Here is a 12,190-nt window from a genome sequence, read left to right as displayed (position 1 = left end):
CACCTGTCCGCTGACCCGTTGACAGAGGCGCGTGGCCAACCATGCCTTAACCAAAGGAACGACGACTCGGGGCAGCCACCAGAAGGAAGGATCCCCGGATGCCTGCCGCGTTTCGGGCACCCACGAGAAAGTTGAGCCCGCCAGTAGCCGTGTGCGGACACTGTTGCTGGTGCCTGAGTGCCGCCGCACGTGAAGTCCTGGTGAACTGCGTGTCGAAATCCGTGGCGAGTCATCTGTGTGTCCTGGTGCAAGGTGCTGGAATCGGACTGAGGCCGTTGTATCACGATTCACACGAGGCTTCGAAAGAGTATGGAACGATGTTGACAGTGGCTTGGCTGCACAGAAGGCTTTCCAACTTGCCGGGCCCTAAAGTCTTGCCGGATATTTTACATGAAGCTTTGCGGAACCAAGAAGCCTAGTTACTGCCACAAAATGAAGCCGGATTCGCAGTGCACGAGAGAGCTGGCTGCTTCGTTCTTCATTTTCTTTTGTCCACGCGCATCCAACACATTCAAGGAAATATCTTGAGTAGTTACCTCTTGAAGGGCTTATTCTTGTTACTGTTATTATTATTAATAATACTATTAATTGAATTACCGATCTGAAAACATACATACATTGCACACAGAAGGAAATATTGATGGAGCAGGCTGGCAACAGCCATCTAGAGGTGGAAAACGCCTGCCTTCTCTTTAGGAAGGAGGAAACAGAAAAATAAGTTTTAGACTGGAAGAAGAGAAGTTGAGGAGGAATTTATAGCTGTTTCAGGGAGATCATCATACATTTTTCATACGTCAATTTTTATTCATTTCTTTCAGGTAAGTTTTGCTAATCTTTGCACTAACTGCCATTTCCATATACCATACGAATATTCGCCAAACCGCCGCAGTAGGCATGCGCCATCATAGAAGGAAAATGATATTAAATAAATAAAAGAGAAAGATGAGAAGCCACCTGGACCAAACTAAAACAACAACAAAGTATAGAGTTACCTAGCACGAACAGGATAGTCAGGCGGAAATACAATAAAAAACGCAGGTCGTACGGATCACAGTATAGTATAAAACATACAAAAGAAAAATAGCAACGTTTTGTGCCTCGTTAAAAAACGCTGGACAAAAGGGTAGCGATGTCATTTTATTGTACAAAGTTTAGAAGTGGCCAAGGAGCCCGGTCGCATAGGAAGCACAATAACTCTGGAGGGTCGTACTTCGAACGTTGTGTGCGACTCTCTTACGGATAACATTTGCGCAAAAAGGCACCGGTGTGAGTTTGCATTGTAGGTCGTGGTTTATGCGATGCAAGCACAGACACCATGTTAAAAAGTTACTATTAATTTCGTGACAGCATGTTCCCAGTGGAATTGGCCCTCAACTATTGTGAAGATATAACACTCCGCTGTTTAAAGAAACAACGAATAAAACTTGTTTTCAAGCTGCTACTTGCGGGCCAAAAAAAAAAGCAATACAGCTAAATAAGCAATCTAATACGTTCGTTGCCGGGGTTTTTCAATATTTCTACATCCTACAATGACTGACGCACGCCAAAGAGGATTGGTCAAGAATGAGTCGGATAATGCAAGAGGGGAACAGAAATATCATGGCTACAGGACTGTCTAGCACTGCTCTGAGGGCTCCGTCTGTGTTATAACGTTTACTTGCTTGCTTATACGTTGTCGGAATAGCGGATGGTACGCCATCAATTAATGTTGATTATTTTTGCCAAACGGTATTTCTGTAATGCATAATGACCAAGAGACAGACTATATGAGCGAATTGTTAAAACCTTTGTTACGCGTTTGATTATATGTTCAGCAAACCGATGACGTAGTTGCCACGTGGGTTATATGCGTAACAAAGAGAAAGCAGCGTTTGGTGCCGGGCCATAACAATTTTTCCGCGTGTGTTTATGACCAGATGATAGTTCTAAACGGTATAGTCAATAACGAACGACTGGTCGACGGATACATGTAGGTCTTCTGAACTCTTTGCCTTCAGCCGTGTAGAGAGGGCTCGGACTGGCGGCGCCGGACCTGACGTTTTAAGTGCTCGTACCGAAGGAAGGCTGGAATGGTAGTCGGGTAGTGGCCCTGAAGGCTCCACTGTTCGCCATGCGCACCGAGGTTGGTTGCGGTGCGTGCGCGATACGTCGCCATAGGCCATCCTCACCAGGTAGGAGATTGGACCCTTGACTTGAATGACTTCACCCTGTTTCCGCTGAGGTCCAGCGACGACGAAACTTCCACCATAGACAGAATCAACAACACGAAGACATTTCACTACAACGCTGGAGGTCGCACGGTAGCGGTCTGGTTGCAGCTTGTCTAAGGCAGAGCGCGATTTCCTACTCATTATCAACTGCGCCGGCCTCTTTCCAGCCACTGAATGCGAGGTGTTATGTTGTTTCAATCAGAGGCGAGATAACGAGGACAGGCTTTCGTTTCCCGACTGTTTATTCAACGATAATTTTACTTCGCGTATCATTTGTTTAACCCGTCAATTACTAGCGGGATGAAAAGACGCTGTGAACACCGAACGAATGCCGTTGAACTTTAGGAAAGCTTGCTCGTGATGGCTGTTCCGTAATGTTAAACGGATGATGATTCTGTGTTTTGTTTGACGGCGCAAGGGCCAGATATGCAGAAAGAGCGCCATGTAAGTGGTGATGTGGTGTCAATGATGTGTCGATGAGATGGACCGATGTATTGCGATGGGTAGACGTTACTTGGCGGTAAATGGGCCTAACGATCAGTCGCTGTGAAGTGCTTAAAATAGATAGCTACTAAAATAATAAACATGTCTGTGTGCCATGGAATGAAATTTAAGAACATGGAACTTGCACTACCACCTCAAGATGTCCCTTAAACGCAAGGATACGGAGGCGTGTGCTCTACAAAAAATACTATCGCAGGAGCACCCACTGGTTAGAGGAACGCTACGAGATTTCTGGGCTAATAACATGTAGCACCTCAGCGCGTACATAATTCAGAACTTTCACATTAAAAAATGGTTGAGCCAAGAAACAATGCTGGGTGCAGGGGGTAAGAAAAGGGTTGCGCAATGTACATACTTTTTTCCTTTCAGTTTCGGCTTTCCTATGCTGCACAAGCAAATGCAGGGCAGTCAGCCTTTCCCCACATCTTGCACATATTGTGGATTCGCCGCCAGTGAGTAGGCAATTGTGTGCGCCGGATGTCTGCTCTATACTACATTTGACGGAAGAAGGCATCGGTTTGTCTTGATTTTATTGTAGGGAGTGCAGTCGCTACCAATGACTTGATCAGGTGGAGACTGTTAGAAGTTTAAGCATCCCACGCACGTTGCCAATAGTATCGTAGTTTTCTAGGAATTAAGGGCTTTACGTCTATAGCCGGTACAGCAGTGGAAGGATTAAAAGCTAGTGTTGCTCTGCGCGTGATGGGCTTCGTCTGCGAGACCATTGCCCTTAATTCCGCTGTGCCCTGGCACCTAGCATATTGTTGCAGGCTGGTTAAATGTGTATGTCCTGCGCAGGAGTGCATAAAGATTATAAAGTAGAGCATTTTTACATTTACAGATCGACATAAGAGATCTTACCACACTTCGAATGTCAGTAAATATTTAAAAAGATTTTAAATGTTTTATCGCCGACAGTAGTGCATATGCGTCAGCAGCAAACTGAAGCCCTTCATTGTGTTCACAGTAAGGACTGTAGCTGATTCGTCATCCAGAACAAGCTGTTGATAGGCCTGAGTCAAATTGAGCTTCGTGAAAAATTCCGAGCCATTCCACTCTGTGAAGGTGTCTGACCAGCGGAGGCAGGAGGTCCCAGCTAACTTTAGCCAGAGCTTAAAAAATATGCGAATGCCACGTAGCTGGACAGAACCAAGGTAACGTTTCTAGGCTTCCCTTGAAGATACTCAAATTATTTTTTAATTCCATCGTATCAGATAATTACTCTTAATCAACTTCTCAAATATTATAGTTAGATGAAAAGTCTCAAGGATAAAATTGTAGAGCGACACGAAAAACTACCGATACACCTTCCTGTTGCTCAATACGTGCTACATATGTGTTTTCCCGAGCGTGAAAGAGGCATGTGAATACACTCAAAGTGCCTCGTGCGGACAGTCGCGTGACAATTTTGCGTGCATTTGAGGGTAAAACCCCAATCCACACTAAACACTGTCCATATCGGTCTTATTTTTTTATTACGATAGTTTTTTTATCACAATACGTTTTGATACTTCTCGCGATTAAACGCAGCTGGGGCACACCCGGCTATACGCCTTCGCTTCATGCTTTACTACTTTTAGCTCTAGGGTGGCCGCCATATTTTTTGCCTACGCACACAAACTGACAGAACTTAGAGCATAACAGCTCCGCCGTAAAATTCGATTGTCCCGTGTGATGCAAGCTCCTCCTCGGTTGTGGGCAAAGCATAGACTCTGCTTTGAACATCCTTGTTCACCGTGCTGCGATAATCACCGCACAAGCCTATGAAAGCAGCTCGCTTTCTCACGACTACGATGGGGTTTGCCCAAGTAGAGTGCTGTAGTGGTTCACACGCACCTTGTTTAACTACTCAATCTATTTCTGCTGCGACGTCATCTCGCAGCGCGAACGCACTGCTCTGCTCTTCAAAAACACCGGTTGTGCTTCGTCTTTTAGATCTGTTTGCACGGGATATTGAGTGCAGCGTGGCAGATCACCAGCTAACACCTCTTCAAAGCGCTGAACGATTTCTGAACCCTCCGACACTTGCTAACGCTGTGGTAAAATCATATCATGCTTTTAGCCACAGTATTAGGAAGTGTCGGAGCGTTAAGAAATCGCTCATGTCTTTGAAGGGGCGTTCACAACTATTTGAAATGCTTTTAGCCACCGTGTTTGGCGACTTTCAAGTGACCTTGAGCCAATAAATTTGTGAAAACAAAGCGAGATCATCCGAGCAAACAGTCAAAGCTTGAGAAAATGCGGTCTGTGGCCGCCAACCCTGTGTACAGTGCCGCATTACCTGCGCTAGTTACTCCCAAAGAAGCACCATCAAATATAGCTATAAAGTTTTTTCTAATGTTTGCTCACAATATCCCTCAAGCTATAACATATATTACGCTACCAATCTTTTGTCATTGCCAATAGCGACGTTCAAATGGCAGATACAGTGCACCATACACTTTAGCGTCATGTTTTGGCGATGGTACAGGGTTGCCTGCACAACACCTGCGGTTCGTGATGGCTGTTTGGCTGAGATGACTCTCGCAATAAGGTTCAGTTCGAAACAGTTTCGTATGCTATGGTATGGTGTGCCGTTGCGACCATGCACGATACCAATTTCAAGACTGTGGCTAGTATCATCATCAACTGATCTGCTTTGCCAGTAGCCATTTCATGCGTACATCTACTCTGGATTATGGCAAAGCCAGCAATTATATACGTTTCGATCTTTGATTCCTAAAGCCTAGTATCATCTTCCCAGCAGACTTCTTCCCGCCTTGTTTGCTCACTACTAGTAAAGTCAATTTCGCGCACTTTTCTTTGAAGCGCATTTCTCCGACTGCCTTTCCCAGCATCTCAAGTGGCTCTTTCCTCCAAGTCACGAGCTGTGTTTCAGTACTCTGAACCGAAACTTTGCCTTCGCTGCCTTCAATCGCTCGAAACATTTGTTGACTGACCAGCAAGTGTGAGTCTGCTTTCATCTGCACTTCTGTTACTTGAATCAGTACAGTGGCGATAAACTTTGCGAGCTCGTTAACTTCGTAAACGGAGTAAAGCTGTTCTACATTGTGAATCGGTCTGCTTGCCTGGTTTTGCTTTCTTTCCTGTTTTTTTTTTCTTTGCTTTTGTGCAGCAGTTCGCTTTAGACTTGACTGTGTTTACTTTCCGAAGAGACAAACTCTGACGTTACCGCATGTTTTCTTGCAGCAGTGACATGCCGCATAACTAAACTTGGAAATTTCAGACCTATGCTTACCGTTGCAGCGGTAGCAGGCGACTACTGTGGACAAAGCCGGTTGCCTTCTGCGAGTTTCGTGGACGGCCGCGTGGTTCGTGCAGCTCGCGTCACTGTGGCTCTGTGTCGTCAGTTTTCGTTGCTGTCGCTGAGTTGCTTCTGCTGTCATAGCCGAGCCGTTCGCCACAGCGAATGTTACGTTCCCTTCTGGCAGTAGGCGTTGTTGCACCGCCTCGTTGCTGATGCCGAAGACGAAACGGTCTCTCATCATCTCGTTCAATGGAAGAGTCTCGCCTCCAGAACCACAGTTGTCAGCCAATTCTCTCAGCGCTGTGACGTAGTCTACGACGGTTTCACCTTGGGCTTGGCTACGCTTGTAAAATAAAAAAAAAACACCCAGAACTGACGGCTTCGGATGCATGTGTTCGCGGACCGATTTCCTGATGCTATCGTAGATTGCAGCTCTCGACCTTTCGGGTTTGACGATCGTCACGATGAGACTGTACGTTTCTTCTGCGCATTAGCTTAGCAAAACCACCCGCTTTCTTCGTCCTTTGAGAGCTTGTTGGCTTTGCAGAACATTTCCAGTCGCTCTGCGTACTCGTGCCATCACGCGCTTGTACCCGAGACGTACGCCTCGAAGCCGCTGACTAGGAATGCCCCGCACGCATTGGATAGGCCTGCGCCGGCCGGCTGCCTACCTCGTCGCCAACTTGTGACTCGGGGCCGTTATTCAGCATGCCATTATATGAACGCGCGCCCAAGCTCGCAACGCTTTAACCCATGCAAGAAGAAAAGGACGTAAAATAGGACGACATCAATGTGGTCCTTGGTTACGGCAGGCGCGTCCTCTTTTAGTGCGCTGCCTTCCGTTCTTTCGTGCTACGTTAACCACGAAGGCTACAAACAAGCTGGGCCCTCGTTTAAAAAGTTAAAGATGGCGAAAACCGACAGGGTAGGAGAGCCCAAGCATTAATAATTGTGGCGGTTAACGCATGGAAAAATTCAGCCATTGTTGGCGAAAAACAAAGTGCAAAGTATTTCACTTACCAGAAAAAATGTTATTCGAACGGTGTGACATACGCACATGCATCGAGAACAACGAAGGCGGCGAACGCAGATCCCGCCATAGTGGTGGAATGACGTCAGCGAAAACGCACAATACAGCCGATGTCAGGAAAGAATGATGCAATACACACCGGAAACAGCCCACCACAGCTAAATGGTACCAGTTAATATCTACTAAATGTACAAATCAGCTGAGAACCTCACACAACTAGCATAACGCACTCAACCGAACACACGACTGAGACAGTTCTTGCTCAAGCGGCCGTTTCAACGCGATAGCGTTAACGAGACCGTGTCACAGAACATTCGGCGTCCCGCGTCGGACGTCTCACGTCACTACGGTATAAATTGTTTCAAACCACGCATAAACAGGCCTTCCATGTTACGCAAAGAATTGACTGAACTATTTAAATTTCTCTAGGTAAAATACGAAAAAAATCGTAAACTACGAGTCACACACAACCTACAGACGCGATAGCTCTCGTATTGTAATTTGAATATACGAGAAAAGATAATTCTGCTACGCGAAAACTTTAACAAACCCCTTTTCCAGAGTTCCCTACAACGCATAGAGCGGATAATGCGTGCGTCTTTTGCGTATGAGGGCGGGTAAATATCTCGGGAGGCCACGGAGTGGCGCGCCCGCTTCCTTCAAACACTTCCAGGTGGTACTGGCCTCCACCCCATCGCCGTCCTTGGAAGAGGCCGCGTTTCTACCAGAAAGCCCGCCTTCGTGCATAGCGTTCACCGCGAGCGTTTCCCAGTAAACATTACGGTTACATACGCTGCAGTTGTGGGGAAGCGTGAGAAGCAATCAGGAATTTTTGAATGTTATCTCGTTCCACTCTTAAAAGCGAAGCTTAAGCGTCCTACGAATCTTTTTCTTTTTTTTTTTCCAACTTCCTGCCTCCCAGTGTCCCAGTGCCATCCCAGAGATGGCTCAAAGGTTTAGAACCTATCTACATAACTGCCACAAAGAAGCGATCACTGCTGAAGATCACTGCGATCACTCTGACACCGGCGTTTCCCTCCTATCCGTTGCAAATAAAGTTTTGTTCATTCATTCCTTCCTCATGTCAGCCCCTGCTGCGCGAGCATGGAAGAATGGTTACGAGGCGTCGTGCGCGCGCCCTGGCTTGAAAACGGTAACCGACCCTTGATTGTTGAAGTTCCAGTGTGAAATTATTCAACATTGAAGCCAGCTTATTGTGTTGCTTCTTACGAGATCGTTTTGTCCCTGGCATGTTTTATTCGTGAACGCCGACACTCAGCGCGCCTTTAACGTGCCGCTTGGAATTTCGAGGCACTTTTAGACAATAATATCTAAAAAAGCTTTTAAATTAGTCATTCTGAATGCGTTTAACAAAACAGACTCTGGTAACACTAGTAGTCTGTTGTTTCGTCAGATAGAATATGTGCTAGCGTATATGAGGCACTTGTGCATTCTTTAGAAGAGATTATATTTTCAGTCTTATCATAGACCAAGACATCTATAGCCGTTTGTAGCCGCTTCAAGACGTTTTAAGAGCTTCTGTCTTTCATGGGACGTATGCCTCGAACTCACTTCTTCTTCCTCCTGAATCAAAGTAAACTGTGTACGCAACCACTCAAACGTATATCGTCTTTGCACTGCTAGTCAGCGTAATATTAGGAAGTCCCCATTTTCACTGGCATTGGTGGCGTCGACATTTCTCCCACGCACTTGCCAAACTGTGTTGTAGTGAGACCTTTTATTAAGACAATTAGTAAATCAAATTATTTATCCTAGTGCACTTTGCTGAATTTGCGTTATTGACTAAAATTTCGCGGCTTTCTTAAGTAGTTCCTATCTTCTACAAAAGAGGGCAACTCAAGCTAAAGAACTTAGTACCAGCAGATTATCCACGCTTAGGGCACCACGCATCCCGCTTCGTGTCTTACACTGCTGCATCAGTGGATGACGGACACAGTGACGCATAGTTCCATACTAGGACAAACTTGGAGGGTACACTTGGCAGTTGACGAACAGGCCACAATAATCCGCATTGTCTGAACCAACTTCGTTATAATAAATTACGCTAATTTAAGACATAGGCTGCCTTACAGAATCACAATTCGCCAGCATGTTACGCTCCTGCAACATGTGAAGGTGAAAGCCTGCTGCACACGAGGTAATGCGCCGTCTCGCATCGTCGCGTTGCTCCTTTCGCAGTTCAGCTCCTTCGGCTCGTTTTCGACGCTTAGCTGTGGCTTCGCGCGCTCGTATACCGGAGTCAGACTAGCGCCAACGACGTTTCTCTTCGACTTTATGTTGCATGCTTTCAGCAGGTGATTGGAATGTATGCTGTGCTGTGTTGTATGGGCGATTTCAATGAATCTTTGCGCTGTTCTTCTAACTTTGCTTCGGGTTTGTTGCCTGCACCTTACGGGGGTATAAGCATTGCTTACGGCGGTTTGAGCGGTTTAGACGGTCACGTGCTTCTTTTATGCGTTGCATGTTGCAATCACTCAGTTCAGCCCTTGGGCGCGGCCGGGCAGCCACCATTGGGGGTATGAGCCATCATAGTGGCTCACACCCCTACACTAGAGTTTTATGCGTTGCATATTGCAATCACTCAGTTCAGCCCTTGGGCGCAGCCGGGCAGCCACCATTGACCTTTTGCGCAACCACGTGACATGACGTCACGACAGCCGGAAGAAAAGCTGGGCCCCAACTCGCGCGGTCGCGCGTGGCCGCAGCCATCACCTGACTCCCGCTCCTCCCGCTAGGGGCGCTGCGCCGGCGCGTGACGACACGGAGCGCGCAATATGCAACGCATTCTTGGCTTAACCAAGCTAAGCCTGGCCATTTTTTTTCTAGCATTCGACTAGACGCCGCGTTTCTGAACATTGTATCCGTGATTCCAGCGAATGTATACACTGTACACTTCAGTTTGCTGAGTGATTGTAGTGCCTGCAGTAAAAGGGGGATGAGCCAGTGCATTTTTGCTTGTTTGATGCGATGATGATGTTGATGATGATGATGATTATGGTTATGATGATGATGATAGCTTTTTTACTTTTTGGGTATTGAGCTACTTAAGGCGTCTACCATTCGACCGGACGGCGCGTTTATTTAAGGCCAATGGGGTATTGAGTTACTTAACCCTAAAGCGCCCGCAGGGAATATATTTCCCACTTCATTCAAATGCTTATGCTTGCCAAAGGCATGTGATTTCGCTTACAATATTGTGGCGCCCTCTAGTGTAAGGTCTTAGAAACATAGCTAAAAAAAAAAGAATGGTTTCTTTTGCGACCCGCTAGGTGCCACTGCACGTTTTCTAGAACTTGGCGCCTTTTTTTCGTTCCGAGTGCTCTGGCGCGCGTCGATCGCCACGAGGAGATCAAATTACGGATGCTGTGTCCCCTGCTGCCAGTGAAGTAAGTAAACTATATACAATCGATATTTTGAAGTCTCCTTTAACGTATTATAGTGTTTTAGAGCCTTGTTCAAGCTGTCATGCCGTGGTTGCTCAGTGGCTATGGTGTTAGGCTGCTGAGCACGAGGTCGCGGGATCGAATCCCGGCCACGGCGGCCGCATTTCGATGGGGGCGAAATGCGAAAACACCCATGTACTTAGCTTTAGGTGCACGTTAAACAACCCCAGGTGGTCAAAATTTCCGCAGTCCCCCACTACGGCGTGCCTCATAATCAGAAAGTGGTTTTGGCACGTAAAACCCCATCATTCAATTTTTTTAAATGTGGTGTGAATCAGGCCTGTCATGTGGGAACATATTTCCCTCCGGGCTTTGCACGGAAACTCACGCCAGTTTCCCTATCTTTTCTCTGCCTCCAGATGGCCGGACGTCTGACTGCAGAAGAGGCTTTAGATCTGTTTTTTTTTCACTTCCTGACGACGTAGACCACTCGACGGATAGTGAAGAAGATGACGATGTTGATGAGCCAGCAGCAGTTGTTACCCGATCGAAAGATCTAGACGACAGCATTCCAGCTTGCATCAACTCCTCAGATGCCAACTCGAGCAGCGATAGCGTTGCAGAACATGAAAGTGATGATGAAGATTGGGGCATGCGCTCTCTTCCGCATGAAAAAAGCATTCCGAAATTTTCGTCACTTCCGCCAGCGTCGTCAAAGCTCCTCGAGACGTGCACACCTCTGCAGATTTTCGAGGCACTGTTTGGTGAAGCTGAGGAAATTCTTGTGCGTGAAACCAACTTGTTTGCAAAACAAGAAAAGTTGAAAGGGTGGAAAGACACAACAATCGAAGAGATGCGTGCATTTTTAGGTATGATAATAAAGATGGGTTTTCACAAGCTCGAGAACCGAAGGGATTACTGGTGTACCGACAGCGACCTCACCGTACCTGCGATCAATTGCATCATGCCAAGATCCCGATTTTTTATGCTTTTAAGGGCTCTCCATGCTAATGACAACACAACGTCGGTGCCAAAAGGAGAGCCAGGTCATGACCCATTGCACAAGATACGGCTGCTTATGGCGTCAGTAATGAGCAAATTTGGAGAGTGCTACCAACCATCTTCCTGCTACTCAATTGACGAGAGCATGGTTCGTTTCAAGGGGAAGAAGTCCTTCAAGCAGTATATGCCTCTAAAACCCATCAAGCGCGGCTTCAAAGTCTGGGTGCGCGCAGATGCCACGACTGGTTTTATGAGCCAGTTTGACGTTTATACCGGAAAAGAGAGTGATGGAAGCGGCTTAGGCACTCGTGTGGTAAAGAAGTTCACTGAGGAACTGGCACAAACTGAGTGCCTTGTGGTGTTCGACAACTTCTTTTCGTCGCCAGAACTGCTCCAGAACCTCTTCGAAGAAGGTATCTATTCAGTTGCCACAGTACGACAGCAAAGGAAAGGGCTTCCCGAGATTCTCAAGAACAAGAAGAAGATGAAAGAAGGATATCACACCTTCGTGTAAAAGGGAATGTGGCGGCCCTACAGTGGCAAGACAAGAGGCTTGTGAACATACTCACGACTGCCCACAATCCCTCGCACACAGTGAATGTCTCTAAGAAAGCAAAGGATGGCGCTAAAATTGACCTGCAGTGTCCTCTTGCTATAGACGAGTACACGAAATACATGCGTGGAGTAGACCGCTTTGACCAGCTGAGGGACTACTACACGGTCAGCAGAAAGTCTCGAAAGTGGTGGATGCGTCTCTTTTATTTCATTCTTGACTGCGCTCTTGTAAACAGCT

The 12,190-nt window shown here is 46.7% G+C and overlaps 1 protein-coding gene across 1 annotated transcript; it reads left to right on the top strand.

Annotated features, from left to right (window-relative positions):
• The first annotated feature begins 11,485 nt into the window (after window positions 1-11,485).
• Window positions 11,486-11,911, top strand: LOC140219402 (piggyBac transposable element-derived protein 4-like). The gene has a single exon (XM_072289178.1). It carries the CDS (start codon window positions 11,486-11,488, stop codon window positions 11,909-11,911), a length of 426 nt encoding a protein of 141 aa, XP_072145279.1.
• Window positions 11,912-12,190: the final 279 nt, after the last annotated feature.

This window comes from Dermacentor andersoni, chromosome 1, assembly GCF_023375885.2.
Source record: "Dermacentor andersoni chromosome 1, qqDerAnde1_hic_scaffold, whole genome shotgun sequence".
Lineage (NCBI taxonomy): Eukaryota > Metazoa > Arthropoda > Arachnida > Ixodida > Ixodidae > Dermacentor > Dermacentor andersoni.
This window is presented reverse-complemented; position numbering and strand designations above follow the sequence as displayed.

Bases quoted from the DNA above. Each gene is read 5' to 3' on its own strand.
- LOC140219402 (XM_072289178.1), top strand. From the start codon at position 11,486: ATGAGCAAATTTGGAGAGTGCTACCAACCATCTTCCTGCTACTCAATT.